The sequence below is a fragment of the Durio zibethinus genome, chromosome 19 (genome assembly GCF_047325235.1).
Source record: "Durio zibethinus cultivar Kanyao isolate XHJ-2024 chromosome 19, ASM4732523v1, whole genome shotgun sequence".
Classification (NCBI taxonomy): Eukaryota; Viridiplantae; Streptophyta; class Magnoliopsida; order Malvales; family Malvaceae; genus Durio; species Durio zibethinus.
This window is the reverse complement of record NC_143180.1, coordinates 17,767,175-17,780,031: the sequence shown is the minus strand read 5'-3', so window position 1 is coordinate 17,780,031 and position 12,857 is coordinate 17,767,175. Positions and strand designations below refer to the sequence as shown.

Sequence of the window (12,857 nt, the reverse complement as noted above, 5' to 3'; positions counted from 1 at the left end):
AGCAATATTTCAATTACTATGAGCTAACTATTTTCATTCTTAATCAAATTTTATTTAATTTTTATCTAGCAGAAAAATATTATTTTCACGTCAGAATGCCACATAAGATGAAATCTGGCATTAGTGTTAGTATATTGCACTGATGTGGCAACTAATGTGATCAATTTAATGCCTATTCTAATAGAAACTGATCATTATTTCTTGAAATTATAGTCACTTGAGTGCTAAAATTAGAATGTTTAGGGCATTTCCATTATTACGTCCAACTTTAAGGAATAATGTAATTTTAAAGTTAAACTAAAATAAAAAAGGAAAAATAGTTTCTTACCTACAACCGGTACATTGTTTTATCTTAAGAATGGCAGCAATAATATGAACAGTCCAAGTAAGTTTAGCTTCAATAACAGAAAGTTCATTTTTATCACAGGTCTGTAATTGTGCTCTTTCCTGCAAATGAATTGAAAGTATTGAGTAGGGTTGAACCATCAAGTGAAAATATCTATCAATATGACAACTCCAAAACGAGGCCTCACCCATAAAGGACCATACCGTGTATGACTGCAGAATAGGCTCCATCATGTTTATTATATACAAACCACTGCTTTCATACTGCAACTCAAGGAAATAAAGGAATTAAGAAGCAACTAAAATTTCATATTTATGGCAAAAAGTATACAAGCACACTTCAAAAGATCAGGCACTAAAAGTATCATTCCCTCTTCTCATTTTAGATATCACAGCTGACCAGCATAAGTTTTGAATGACATAATAAATGCCCTTTGACTTAGTTTTTTTTTTTTTCTTGCATTAAAGTTCTGGAACTTTTTTCCCAACTGCTAAAGTGTAATGGTTTTTAAATAGTAAAAATGGAAAACTGAAAGAATAAAGAAAAGTCATAAATTCTAAAATTGACATTCATTTGGAAACATCTGAAAAAGGCAAGACGTCAAACCTAAGATAAGGGAGTTAAAGAAAAGCTTAAAAAATCTGGACCATATCAAACAAAATGAATATAACAAGAGGTAATGGCAATTAAACCTGGAATCTGCAAAGGTAAGGAAAGCAATCCAGCTGATCCTGAAGCAGTTCAACATTATCTAATGGATTCTCAGAGAGATCATCAGGGAATCCAGCCTACAGAACAAAAAGAAAAGGAGAAATCATATTTTCAAGTTATATCAATCGATCCCAAAGGATAAGAAAATGACATTATACCTGCACAGAATTGAATCTTGATGTTAGAAAACTCTCAGTGATCTTAGGAACAAATTCATCAAGCAAACTCGGAGCATCACCCTTCAAATATGGAAGAGATGACACCAATCTGGACCACAGACCTAATAGGTAGTATACACTGCTACTTGCCCACTGGTATGAAAGCACAAACTCAATTAAGCTTCTGTTGCAGTTTATGAATCACAAGTAAATGGTTCAAGGTTCTCCAACAAATAGTTCACAAGTAATGGCTCAAGGTCCTAGAAAAATAGTTTACAGGCAGTTGGAGCCCTCATTAAGACATACAAGAGCATAAATTATTATACTGAATACTTAGGTTTTGCTTGGTAGAGAGAATGGAAAGGGGTGAGGATGGAAAATTTGTTAATCTAATGGTTAAAATTCATAACCACTTTTCTACTTTGAAGCCTAACCATTAAATTAATAAGTTTTCCATCCTCACTCTTTCCATCCCCTCTACCAAGCAAAGCCTAAAGTTATAAACATCAATCAACCTGCCAGGATTGCAAAGACTTCAAAGTGAACTCAGCCACCAATCTTATCCAATCACTGTAGCCATCCACATTCACTAGCTCTGACAACTGTGACAATTTTACAAATCTTGCTAACATTAGCAGTAATTCTTGTAATTGCAAAGCAAGGAATCAAGTTCATTCACAAGTGTCATTAAGTAAAAAAAACATATGATCTGCGAGTAACTCAACTAAGGTGATAAAATCAGCTAGCAATTCACTGGTTTAAAATCAGAAATAGAAGAATAAAGAAAAAAAAGTAATATATAAATAAGGCAACATGTCAAACTATTGCATATATCAAAGTTATAACCATCAAGACTGTTTACAAAAATTTCAGCAACTGTATGGCACAAAGCAACCAGCATGTGCCTAGATGTCAAACAACATGCATGAAGGCTACCACAAGAAGACATGAATGGACTAGCATAGAATAAGATGAACAAAAATCAAACCAAAGGAGACCAGATGAATTTGTTTTAGATGATTAACCAAAGCCACTTTTAGCATTCACTTCCAAAACTTTTACCAGCCATTTAGCTTCTATAAATCAACAAAATATGTAATTGAATTTTAAGGCAGTGCTAACAACAAATGACATAAGCATTGCAAAGTAAAATAAGAATCTAACTGTCTACTATTTACCAAATGATTATCAAGTTCAGTTAGTTAGCTTCACGAAATTCTGCACTTAAGCCTACATCACCAGCCATACAAACTGAAAAATATAATCTCTAATAACCATTCTATTAAGGCTTTCCCAAAAATAAGTGGATGTTTGGCCTAGCTTATGGAAGAGCTTTTCTAATACAAAAGTAGAAGCAAGGTGTTTGGCTCTCAAATTTTCAATTAAAACTTATGCAGGAAGTCCATTTTTGTTTTAAGACAAAGCTATAAATTAATGCTTTTTCAAAAAGTACTACCATGTAGTAATAAATATTTAATGGGATTTTTTACATTCTTAATTTACCCTTCAACAATATAAAACCATAAAGAGAATTAAATTATTTCACACTTATGTTTTCACTTGTTTCCATTTTTTTTAACTTGAAGATTCAAAACTACAACCTAACATGATTTCTTTTTCGGCCTTTCACACAGTTGGCCCCAAGTTATAGGATATAAGGCTTAGTTTGTTGTTGTTGTTGTTTGTTTCAATTTTTCACTTGGTTGCATGGTGTTTTTATTTGATTTATTTTTTATTTCCAATTAAAAAAAAAGGTTCTTTATTTATTTAATTTCACTTTAAAACTTATGACTTCGTTTATTATAGTTGAGTCAAAAATTCTATCAAATAGTTTTCTAAATCCTACAATGCTTCTGCATTAAGTTTTCCCAACACTAGCTTAACTTCCTTTTACAGCACTTATAAGCAACTCTACTCTCCCAGCATTTCATAGAGAAGTTGAAGCCCAGCTAAAAGGGCTCCAAATTCTAGAGATTCAACAGTGCATATAACTATACACGAACTAAAAAATTGAACTACAGAGACCACATGCAAAGATAAAGTTCATCAAACATACAAAGCAACATACTTGCAGTTATCTGACATACATAAGCTACAAACAACCATGTGGACTTATACACAGCTAGAAGATTAACGGCAATAACAAACATTAAAAAGGGTAATATAATACACACACACACACACACATAACCTATATAATTACCTGATAATTCACCCGAAAACGTCCAAGAAGGCGACAGTACTCATGGTAATTATCATGATCAGCAAGACCTGATATCCAGTCCAAATATGATTTAGAAGTGATAAATAGTGAGGGAAATTTTTTTTAATAATTAAAGAAAAAAAACCCTAAAATAATAGAATGCATTACATCGCTTGAGAACCCAATTCCATTTCACAGGGCATTAGTGCTCAAGAGTCAAGCTATTGGTGCAAACTTCTCAAAAATCAGCATAAATTAACCGTTATTACTAAATTCTTCATGAAGCGTATTACAATTAAGCTACATAAAACATAATTACTAACAAATTTCACCACATAACAAACAGATAACAACAGAAAAGTTCCACGCATGAAAAGGGCTTACACAAGCATATTTTAGTTTAGAGTTATTACCCAGATCCATGAGTAGATAAATCCAACATCATTCAATTATTTTTCCCAAATCGTTGATTCATACCCAACAACAAATAGAGGGATCAATAAGTCACATCTTCAGAGAAACATTTCATCCATCCAGATTGAAACATAACAGCAAAAATTGCAAAATTTCATTCAAGAGAAAATTCAGTACAAGGCAGTCCAAACAGCTTTGTAAGCATGTGTTTGAAGGCCATGCCAAAATTGACCTGAATAGCCACAATAGTACCCTGGAAAATAGATGAATGCATCTGATTTCCCATTTTATAGTAACAACATAACTTGAGGAAAGCAAATATATATTCTGCTAATCCAGGAACAAATAAACAGAGAAGAAAACTATTGAATTTATCCAGGAAGGTAAATAACCATAGAAAAAGATCAAAAACAAAGGATTCAAATAAAGCAGAAACATATTATGCTTTATATCCAAGTAAATACCATTGAGACAACTAAGTAATAAAAAATTTAATGGTAATTGCCTACAAAATTAAGTACCATTAAGACAACTAAGTAATTAAAAATTTAAAACTAATGGCATACAAGCAAATGATACCTTGTCCTGATTGGAGAATTTCTTTGGTTCCTGTCATTAAATGGGCCAAAAACTTCGAACGGGCTGCGTCATTTACAAATAAAGCACGTCTTACAGATGCTAGTCTTACCAAGCATTCCAGTGCCTAAAATAAACGTTAATATAAGTTTGAGTACAGGAAATCCCTCAATTATCAGCAAGGAAAAATCAATTCAAAAAAGTGATAATTAGTTGAACTTACAACTTTCAATAGAAAAAAACAAGTTATGGTTTGAAACTATACGTTCAACACCACTACAAGAAGCAATATGAAAAAAGTGCAACCACTGACTAAAATATTTGCTCATACAGAAGATTTAGTCAAAATTTTAGGAATAATCAATGAGACTCTTTTTCTCATTTTTGTGAGAAGACCTAACAAATGATATTACATATGCAAGAAGAGCACATCATGCACATCCAATTGGGTTAGACAATGAATTATGCTGAAGTAACAATATAGCAAAACATAACGGGCTAGTAATTACAATACAGTTACACACACACAAACACATATCTTAATCTGATTTCTCTAATTCCACTATCCCAACAGCCACTAACACTGCAGCCTGCAACACTGCCTGAATCACCTTCAAACCAATCACTCTATCAATCACATTCTAACTACTTCTACACTATTGTTATTTGCTGGACAGTGACAGTCACCCTAATTGTTACCATAAACAATATTTCAGGATGACAACTTAACACAAATTCAGGTGCCAAACTGCATTCAAGCCCTTAAATACACACAATTCCACATACAAGTATGCATACATATATAAGCATGTACTTGATTACTAACTATAGCTAGCTACCTACTGTGCAAGGGACACTAATCGTACTAAGCCTTTTTGAGCCTATCTAGTCACCTCAAAAAGGAGTTCCTTAAAATACTTGAAGTGCTCTTTGCTTGAACCAACCTTGCACGCTAATTCATTACTGTTTTTATGGCTGAAACCCTAATTCATTCCTCACCAGTGGACTTTTTATTTCAACCATTGTAAGTGTCTGATATTCCTTTGGCACTATGAAAGAAACAAAACAATCTATATTATGCATTATCACACTTATTCTAAGAGCAATGGTAATTTGTGAAAACCGCCATATGCCTATATCCATCTCTCACTAATAATTCAAAATACACGTATCAACCGCATTCATGTTTTTTCACATGCACAAGCAAAGGATAGATTATATATTAACCTTATAAACTTGTCATAAGGTAGGCTGTGAATATTTTCCAAAACAGATCCATAAAATTATTAACACCGTGAACTGCAAGACCCAATGTTCTGTATTTTCTTTGTTGGCAGCATGCATCAGTAAATTATTTTGTGCTATTTGCCTATTTTCCTAACTACATGGTCTATAGTATGTAAAACAAAGAAACATAAATTTCAAATTGAAAAAGAAGCTTGTTCTAGATTTCACTTTGTTTAAAGCTTCATATTCTGTTTACAATGGAAAGGAATCTTGCAACACCTTAATATATTCTATTTTTAGTAAAAATCTTCAATATTCCTGTTGTAGCAAGAGTAGTCGAAAACTCAAAACACTCCAGAAATAATCCAAATTCTCAAATATCCAGAAAATATTAATAATTCATAAATCCAATCCTACATGAAACTAAAACAACATAGGTATTTTATAACTAGATACAATACCCTAATAAAATGAAAAATACCAAATATAACCCTAAAGCCCTAATACTTGAAAAAGAAGTGGAATTACTAATTAGTATAAAATAACCTAAATAATCTAAATAATCTAACTATATGTAACGATTACAATCAAACCTGTAAAATATAAAACAAAGTCCTAAATAGCTTAATTCCTCAACTAGCATTCCCCTACTCCCTCAATTCCACTGCATCTTCAGGATTCTAGCCCCACCTCAATATGATTTATACTAAGTCATATCTATTATCTTCATGTTTTGCTGCATTTTGGATGATTCCCACCCCCACCTTACTATATACTATTTTACTTAAATCTTTGTATTCTGCCACATTTTCAGGAAGTACAGTAGTTCAGCCCCACTCAATAATTTTATATTTATTTAAATCTTCAGGTTTGGCCGCATTTTCAAGGACTTAGCCCGACCTCAATATTTTTTACACTTTGCCCCACCCCGGCTAAACCATTATTATCTCCAGATAAAGATAGATACGACCCTTTTTTCCCATGGAATTTAGGTGAAATCTGCCCTCATCTACAAAACCATTTTTATCCCTCAACAGAATCAGCATTAGTACCATCTGAACAGTTCTATTTTAACATCTTCTAACTTATCAAAAACAGAACTAACACAACCACCAAGCATGGATAGTAAGAACTCCCGCAGAATAATGATGCATCATACCTATATACTAATACTCATGCATAACCTTTTCAACAATATGTTAATTTCAAAGCTTAATGCTATCCAGACAACAATTTCTGGTCTAGAAGGGATTCTGATCCTAATTTAGAACCTAACAAATTGAAAGAAGTTCCAAACAGTAAGGCATAGTTGCTTCCAACAATTTGAAAATATATATATATGGTTAAAAAGAAAGGAAACTTTAAAGCAATATAAACTAACCTCCTTTGAAAGAGGAGCTTTAGTAATTGAATAGTAATCAAAAAATATCTGAAGTGTTGAAGAATCCTCCAATACAGGCCTCCAAGTTGATGGAATCTGTAAGGTTAACACCAAATGCTTGATTATTTACAAATAATTCCCAATGAGAGACTTTCAAGCAACTGAAAGTTAAGAGAAGTGCACAGCTGAGAAAATATTTCACAAATACCTGAACTGTACCAAACTCTTCTGAACTTTCATCAATTGATGTCCCAACAAAATCAAAGGATAAACATTGAAGTGCAAGAGAAAGTGCCAGCTCTTGCAGTCGACTTGCAACTGTATATTTCATATCACACAAGAATCACCACAAACAAATCACATGAAAAATATGAAAAGGACAATAATAGGGAGTTGGGAAGAAGGGAAGGGATCAAAATAAAAACATGAGCAAATATAAGCATGTTACCATCAGTTTTCAGGTGACGCAAAGATGCTAAAGATATTTGGAATATTTGAAAGAGTGACTGATCCCTGAAGGAACAAGCTACCCTTCGATGATTTGTTGATGGCAACCCTGGATTAGGCTGAGAATTAAGGTGTCAAGAAATGCACAAGCATATGGAATAAATTCATTGCAAGTGGATGTATAAATAGTAATTGAAAAGAAGTTGCAAGTAGATGTATAAATGATTGTACTTGAAAAGAAGTTAAGACAATGGAAAATAAAAGTACAAAACAGAAAAAGTACCCAGTTCTGAATCCTAGGTGAAGTTAAATAACCTTGAAATTACAAATTAGGTCCAACAAAAGTAACAGCATTTCTAATTTTTTTTAAAGGGGGACCAGAATACTGGATATTAAGCCTACCTTCTTTTTTTATTTTTTGATGGAATATATTAAGCTTATCTTAAGGTTTCTTCTAATGCTATTTCCTGTCAATGGTAGGCACATTCATACAATACATAAACAACAAACTACACCAATGTAATGTGAACTGGGGAATGTGCCTAATTATAAAGTGCAAATCAATGACCTCCCTCAGTAGTCAATAGAAAGATAGCACCGGATTCTTGAAACATATCAAAGAAAAGCCAACTATAACTACTTCTGCCACACATGGATGCATCATCTTAAAAATTCTTGTTCAATGTTTGATGTTTAATTCAAGGGTTAATAACCGTTCCTAAACTTCCAATGCAAACTGAGAACAAGCCAAGAAAAATATCTTTGGAAGAGTAATTCACTCATTACAACTTCATTGGATGAACATGAGAAAATTACAGGACAAACAGCCAACAAATGTAACTCTGCTTACAGTTTTCAGCTATCAATAACATAACTGCATAAAAATATATACAAAGTCACTGGCCTATCAATAATATGGTGATCAAGGACATGCAGCATGTTCCATCCCATAAATTAAGATATTGAAAAGTATATACTTTCATAGGAATTCCATTGCAGTAACATATTAAAATAACAAGTTTCATACCTTCAGATAATAGTTAGCACTATCAGGCATCAGAAGGATAAACTAGGAAACAAGAAGAAAACTAACCTGGTTCATCTCGGAGACAAGTTGATTCAGTATCTTCAAACCAATGGCATAATGTTCAGGAGTTCCCTGGTATACCATAATGACAATAAGAAAGAAATGTCAGCAAACTTTAAAAACTAACAACCAGGACAGGACAGCAAGTAACAAAAGCTTCAGAAGCAATACATTCATCAATGCACAAAAAAGTTGCAACACAAACATTTCCAGGAGATATCAATAAAATTGAAAATTTGAGGATGCTAATACGAACAAGCAACAATGTTGACACAGATAAACAAGATAAAAACATGTATTTTGACTCCAATAGAGGTATTGCATTAAGAAAATTATCCAAAACAGTTTGGCCAAGCAGAAAAGAAAAAAATACATAATGGGTTTAGAAAAGTAATTCAATATTGGAATTCATATTTCAGGGAGAAGAAGGAAGTAAGAAAGCTAAAAACTATGAAGCCGAAGACTTGTCCATCACACATTTCATATGTACAGGTGCGGATCTATGTGCCAAGTACAATCATCGGAACTAAAAAAATGACCAACTTTAAACACATATGGTGTGAGATATATTCGTGGACATGCAATAAGGTACCATTTTATTGTTACTCTTACCACATTGTTCTTTGCATCCTGGAGAATTTACATTTATAACAAAATGCATGATTTCCCTTTTGTATAAAACAATCAAGGTAACAACAATTGCCTTTTAATCAGTTATCATGATCTTGATTTCTTCCATTTGCTTTTGATTTATAGCAATCTATTAGAAAAAGCAACAACTAAACCGCGAGCCTAAAACAATAATGAAATTACCAGGCTCAAGAAGTTGGTTGACTCTTTAACCACATCGCGGAATCTTTCATCATCAAACCATCCAAACTTCGTCACCCGACATAACAATTGAATCAAAGATGCGGTAACAAAAGGTTGCAATTTGGGTCCTCGAGTGGCCAAATAGTTGAATATATAACTCCCTATAAATATTTTAAAAGTAAATAAAAGATAAAAGCATTTCAAAACGTTAAAAGGAAAGTGAAAGAAATATACTCCACATACAGATATCGAGACGAAGGGTCAAAGCGAGACTATGATCAGTGACTTGTTTCAAAAGACTAGAACTAGCAAGCATCAAAGCATAAGGAGTCATAGCATTTTCAAGAATGTATTGGCATTGCGATATGTAATCAGTGTTAACCGAAAAGCATTTCAGAGTGTTCTCCGCATGAGCTCTCTCAGCTGAGTCCTGCGAATTGTATAGCCTTTCGCATAATGCTTCTAACTGCGCCAAGTTCACCATTTCTTGATTATCTGAAGAAGAAAAAAAATCAGAAACAAAAAAAAAAGAAATATAAATCGATTTGATCGTTTCAAAAAAAAAAAAAAAAGGGAGGCGATGGTTTTAGTTTTACCTTGTTTGAATCGTAAGTGAAAGATCTAGAAAGCGGCAGTTTAGTGGCATGAAGGAGAAGAAAAATATCGAAGAGGGAGAGCGAGGGTTTGGTTTTTCTAAGATGGGAAGGAGGAATCAGCAACGCTCTTCTTCATTTTCTTTTTTTATTTTTTGGTTTGCTTTTTTGTTCTGGGTTTGTGGATTTTTTTGGTATGGTTATAGTGTAGGTTTTACTTAATTTTGACCGCTTGATTTGATTACTCATTCCTAGATCAAACGGTCGAGTTTTAATCAACAAAAATGATGCTTTTAATAAATTTTGGTTTTATTTTTATTTTTTTATATTTCCAGTAAATAAATACAGATAAAAAGTCATTTGATTATATTTTTAAAAAGCTACTTAATTATTACTTTTTTTTTAATGTAATCACTTATTTTTTTATTTTTTTATCTCTTATCATCTATATGTAATAATATGACACATGTTCATGTGTTAATATCACATTAGTTATTATATGCTGTATAATATTAATATGTCATCTAACAAATCATGTGACATTATAAATTTTAAAAAAATTTTAAATTTTGAAAATTAAAAAATAAAGATAAATTATGTTTCGATTGCTTTATTTTTAAAAAATATCTATATCGATTACTCAATTTTAAAAATTTACAATTTAATCATTTAAGAAATTAATTCTTAAGTTTTACAAAAAAAAATAAAAATAAATCTTTGATCTTTTCATTACATAAAATTAAATTATAAATTTTTTTATTTTATTATAATTATACCATTAAAATTTAAAAAATATATGAAAATTATCTCTTACCAAATTACTACAATAGCATTATTTCAAATCCTTGTCACTCATCCCATCCTAATAAATTACGTACATATATTTCATAATGTCATGATGTCAAGGTGTTAATTCCAATGAGAGTTTATAATTTTAATTTATGTAATAAAATATTAAATGAAATATAAATAATGAAATAATAAAATAATTGATTATATTAAATTTTAAAAGAAAATTAAATCCTTAGAAAACAACGTGGTCACCGAATTGTTAAATTTAAAATGTTTAAATTTATTTGAATTAATTGAATGGCAAATACTCGAAGAAACAATATTTAATAATTTTGACAATTAACTAATATTCATCTATTTTTTAAATTTAAATGGTATGATTATAATAAAAAAAGTTTATAGTTTATTTTCAAGCAATAAAATAATGATTATTTATTTTTATTTTTTATAAAATTTAATGACTTATTTGAATATTATCTCAATAAATTTTAATGAGTAACATAAATAATAAAATAATTTATTATATTAAAATTTATAAAATTTGGCAATCAAGTCAAAATAAATCTCTGTGATAATAAATTATTATTAACAATAAAAATCAAAATATTAATAAATTTCTCAAACATTAATGATCAAATATTAATAAAGTTCATATTTCATAATATTAATATTCTAATTGTAATAATTTGTTGTTATCTATCTTTCGTTTAATATTTTATTGCATGAAATTAAAAAAAAATTTCATTGTACTTAAAACCTTTAAATTACGAAATATGAAATATTTGAATTTATTTGGATATGCTAATTAATATAGATTTGAAGTAATGCTATTTTAATAAATTTGGTGTTTAGAAAATATTCATTAATTATTTAAATTTAAATGGTATAATTATAATAAAATAAAAAATATAGAGTTTAGTTTCATGTATTAAAAATATCAAGTACTTATTTAAATTTTTTATAAAATTTGAAGACTTATTTGTTAGTTATCAAATTATAAATTTTCAAAGTTGAATAATCAAAATAAAAATTTTTTAAAAATTAAGTGACCAATGTGCAATTCATTTTTATATTTTTAATTTCTAAAGATTATTTTTTTTTAAAATCTATAATGTCATGTGGTCAGCCAAATAATGTAATTGTGACACCCAAATCTCTTATTGAAATTATTTGAGATTTTGTTATGATATATATATAAAAATTTAAATTTAAATTTGTGAGATATTTTTTATGAGACAAAATCGTAAAATTTTAAAATCAAAACGAATACTTCGTAAATTAAATGCTTATTATTTTTTTTAAATGTCAGTACAAGTTGCTTAAAATTTTATATTATTCTGAACTATTTTACAGTGCTTATTATTTATTTATTTTGTTAATTATAACGACTTTATTGATTTAAATTAAAGGATACAATGCAACAAAATAAATAATAATTATATAAAGAGCTAGAAATAATATTTTTGAATTGGGTTAGCTCTTTTTTTTTCGTTCGGCATGGGCCTATTAGGCTTGATTATTTTTGTTGGGCCAAGACAGATAATCTTAATTGGACGTGCACTAAAAACCACCTGATTCTTTTCTTTTTCACCTCCAAAATGTACATAGTTTAAAAATAAAATAAAATTTAGTCGTTATATTTATATTTATATTTTTGGTGTTTGGTCAAAGTAAAAAAAAAAACACAAAAAAAATACAAAAACACAGACAAACGAGGAGGACTTTGAAATTGATTGTTCTTAAATTTGAAAATTGATTGCTGAATTTATTTTAGAAATTCTTAGGCACCAATTCACCGAAAAAAAGAAACTAAAATTTGAAGGTGTTAAAATTGAGTCTATTTAAATTAAGTGAAATTAAAAATTTTCAAATATTGAAAAATACTAAAATTCATATATTATATTATATGTTATATAAAAATTACGTATTATAATTTATGTCAATACAAAAATATAAAATATTTTTTTTAATTTATTAAATTCATAAATAATAACTACTAAAATTTTAAGTCTGTGTCCTTTATCCACTTTTTATATCAAGATGATGTTGTATTATCATATCATGTTTTACATTGTCAAAGTCTAACATAACAGTGAAGCAATTAGCAAT

At 29.9% G+C, this 12,857-nt stretch overlaps 1 protein-coding gene across 6 annotated transcripts in view; it reads right to left on the bottom strand.

Annotated features, from left to right (window-relative positions):
• The window catches only part of LOC111310450 (uncharacterized), a 30,763-nt gene extending 20,632 nt beyond the window's left edge, over positions 1-10,131 (bottom strand). For all 6 annotated transcript variants that reach the window (XR_016330448.1, XR_016330446.1, XR_016330449.1 and 3 more), the window contains exons 1-14: positions 9,960-10,131; positions 9,607-9,858; positions 9,364-9,524; positions 8,557-8,622; positions 7,465-7,582; positions 7,225-7,334; positions 7,017-7,112; positions 4,412-4,535; positions 3,419-3,486; positions 1,731-1,817; positions 1,216-1,368; positions 1,039-1,134; positions 550-609; positions 329-447 (exon numbers count right to left, since the gene is read on the bottom strand). Coding sequence is in view for 2 of the 6 variants with exons in the window: in XM_022909923.2 (XP_022765658.2) it covers positions 329-447; positions 550-609; positions 1,039-1,134; positions 1,216-1,368; positions 1,731-1,817; positions 3,419-3,486; positions 4,412-4,535; positions 7,017-7,112; positions 7,225-7,334; positions 7,465-7,582; positions 8,557-8,622; positions 9,364-9,524; positions 9,607-9,847 (1,499 nt within the window). In the remaining 4 variants the exon portion in view is untranslated. The remainder of the gene's footprint in view (positions 1-328; positions 448-549; positions 610-1,038; positions 1,135-1,215; positions 1,369-1,730; positions 1,818-3,418; positions 3,487-4,411; positions 4,536-7,016; positions 7,113-7,224; positions 7,335-7,464; positions 7,583-8,556; positions 8,623-9,363; positions 9,525-9,606; positions 9,859-9,959) is intronic.
• Positions 10,132-12,857: the final 2,726 nt, after the last annotated feature.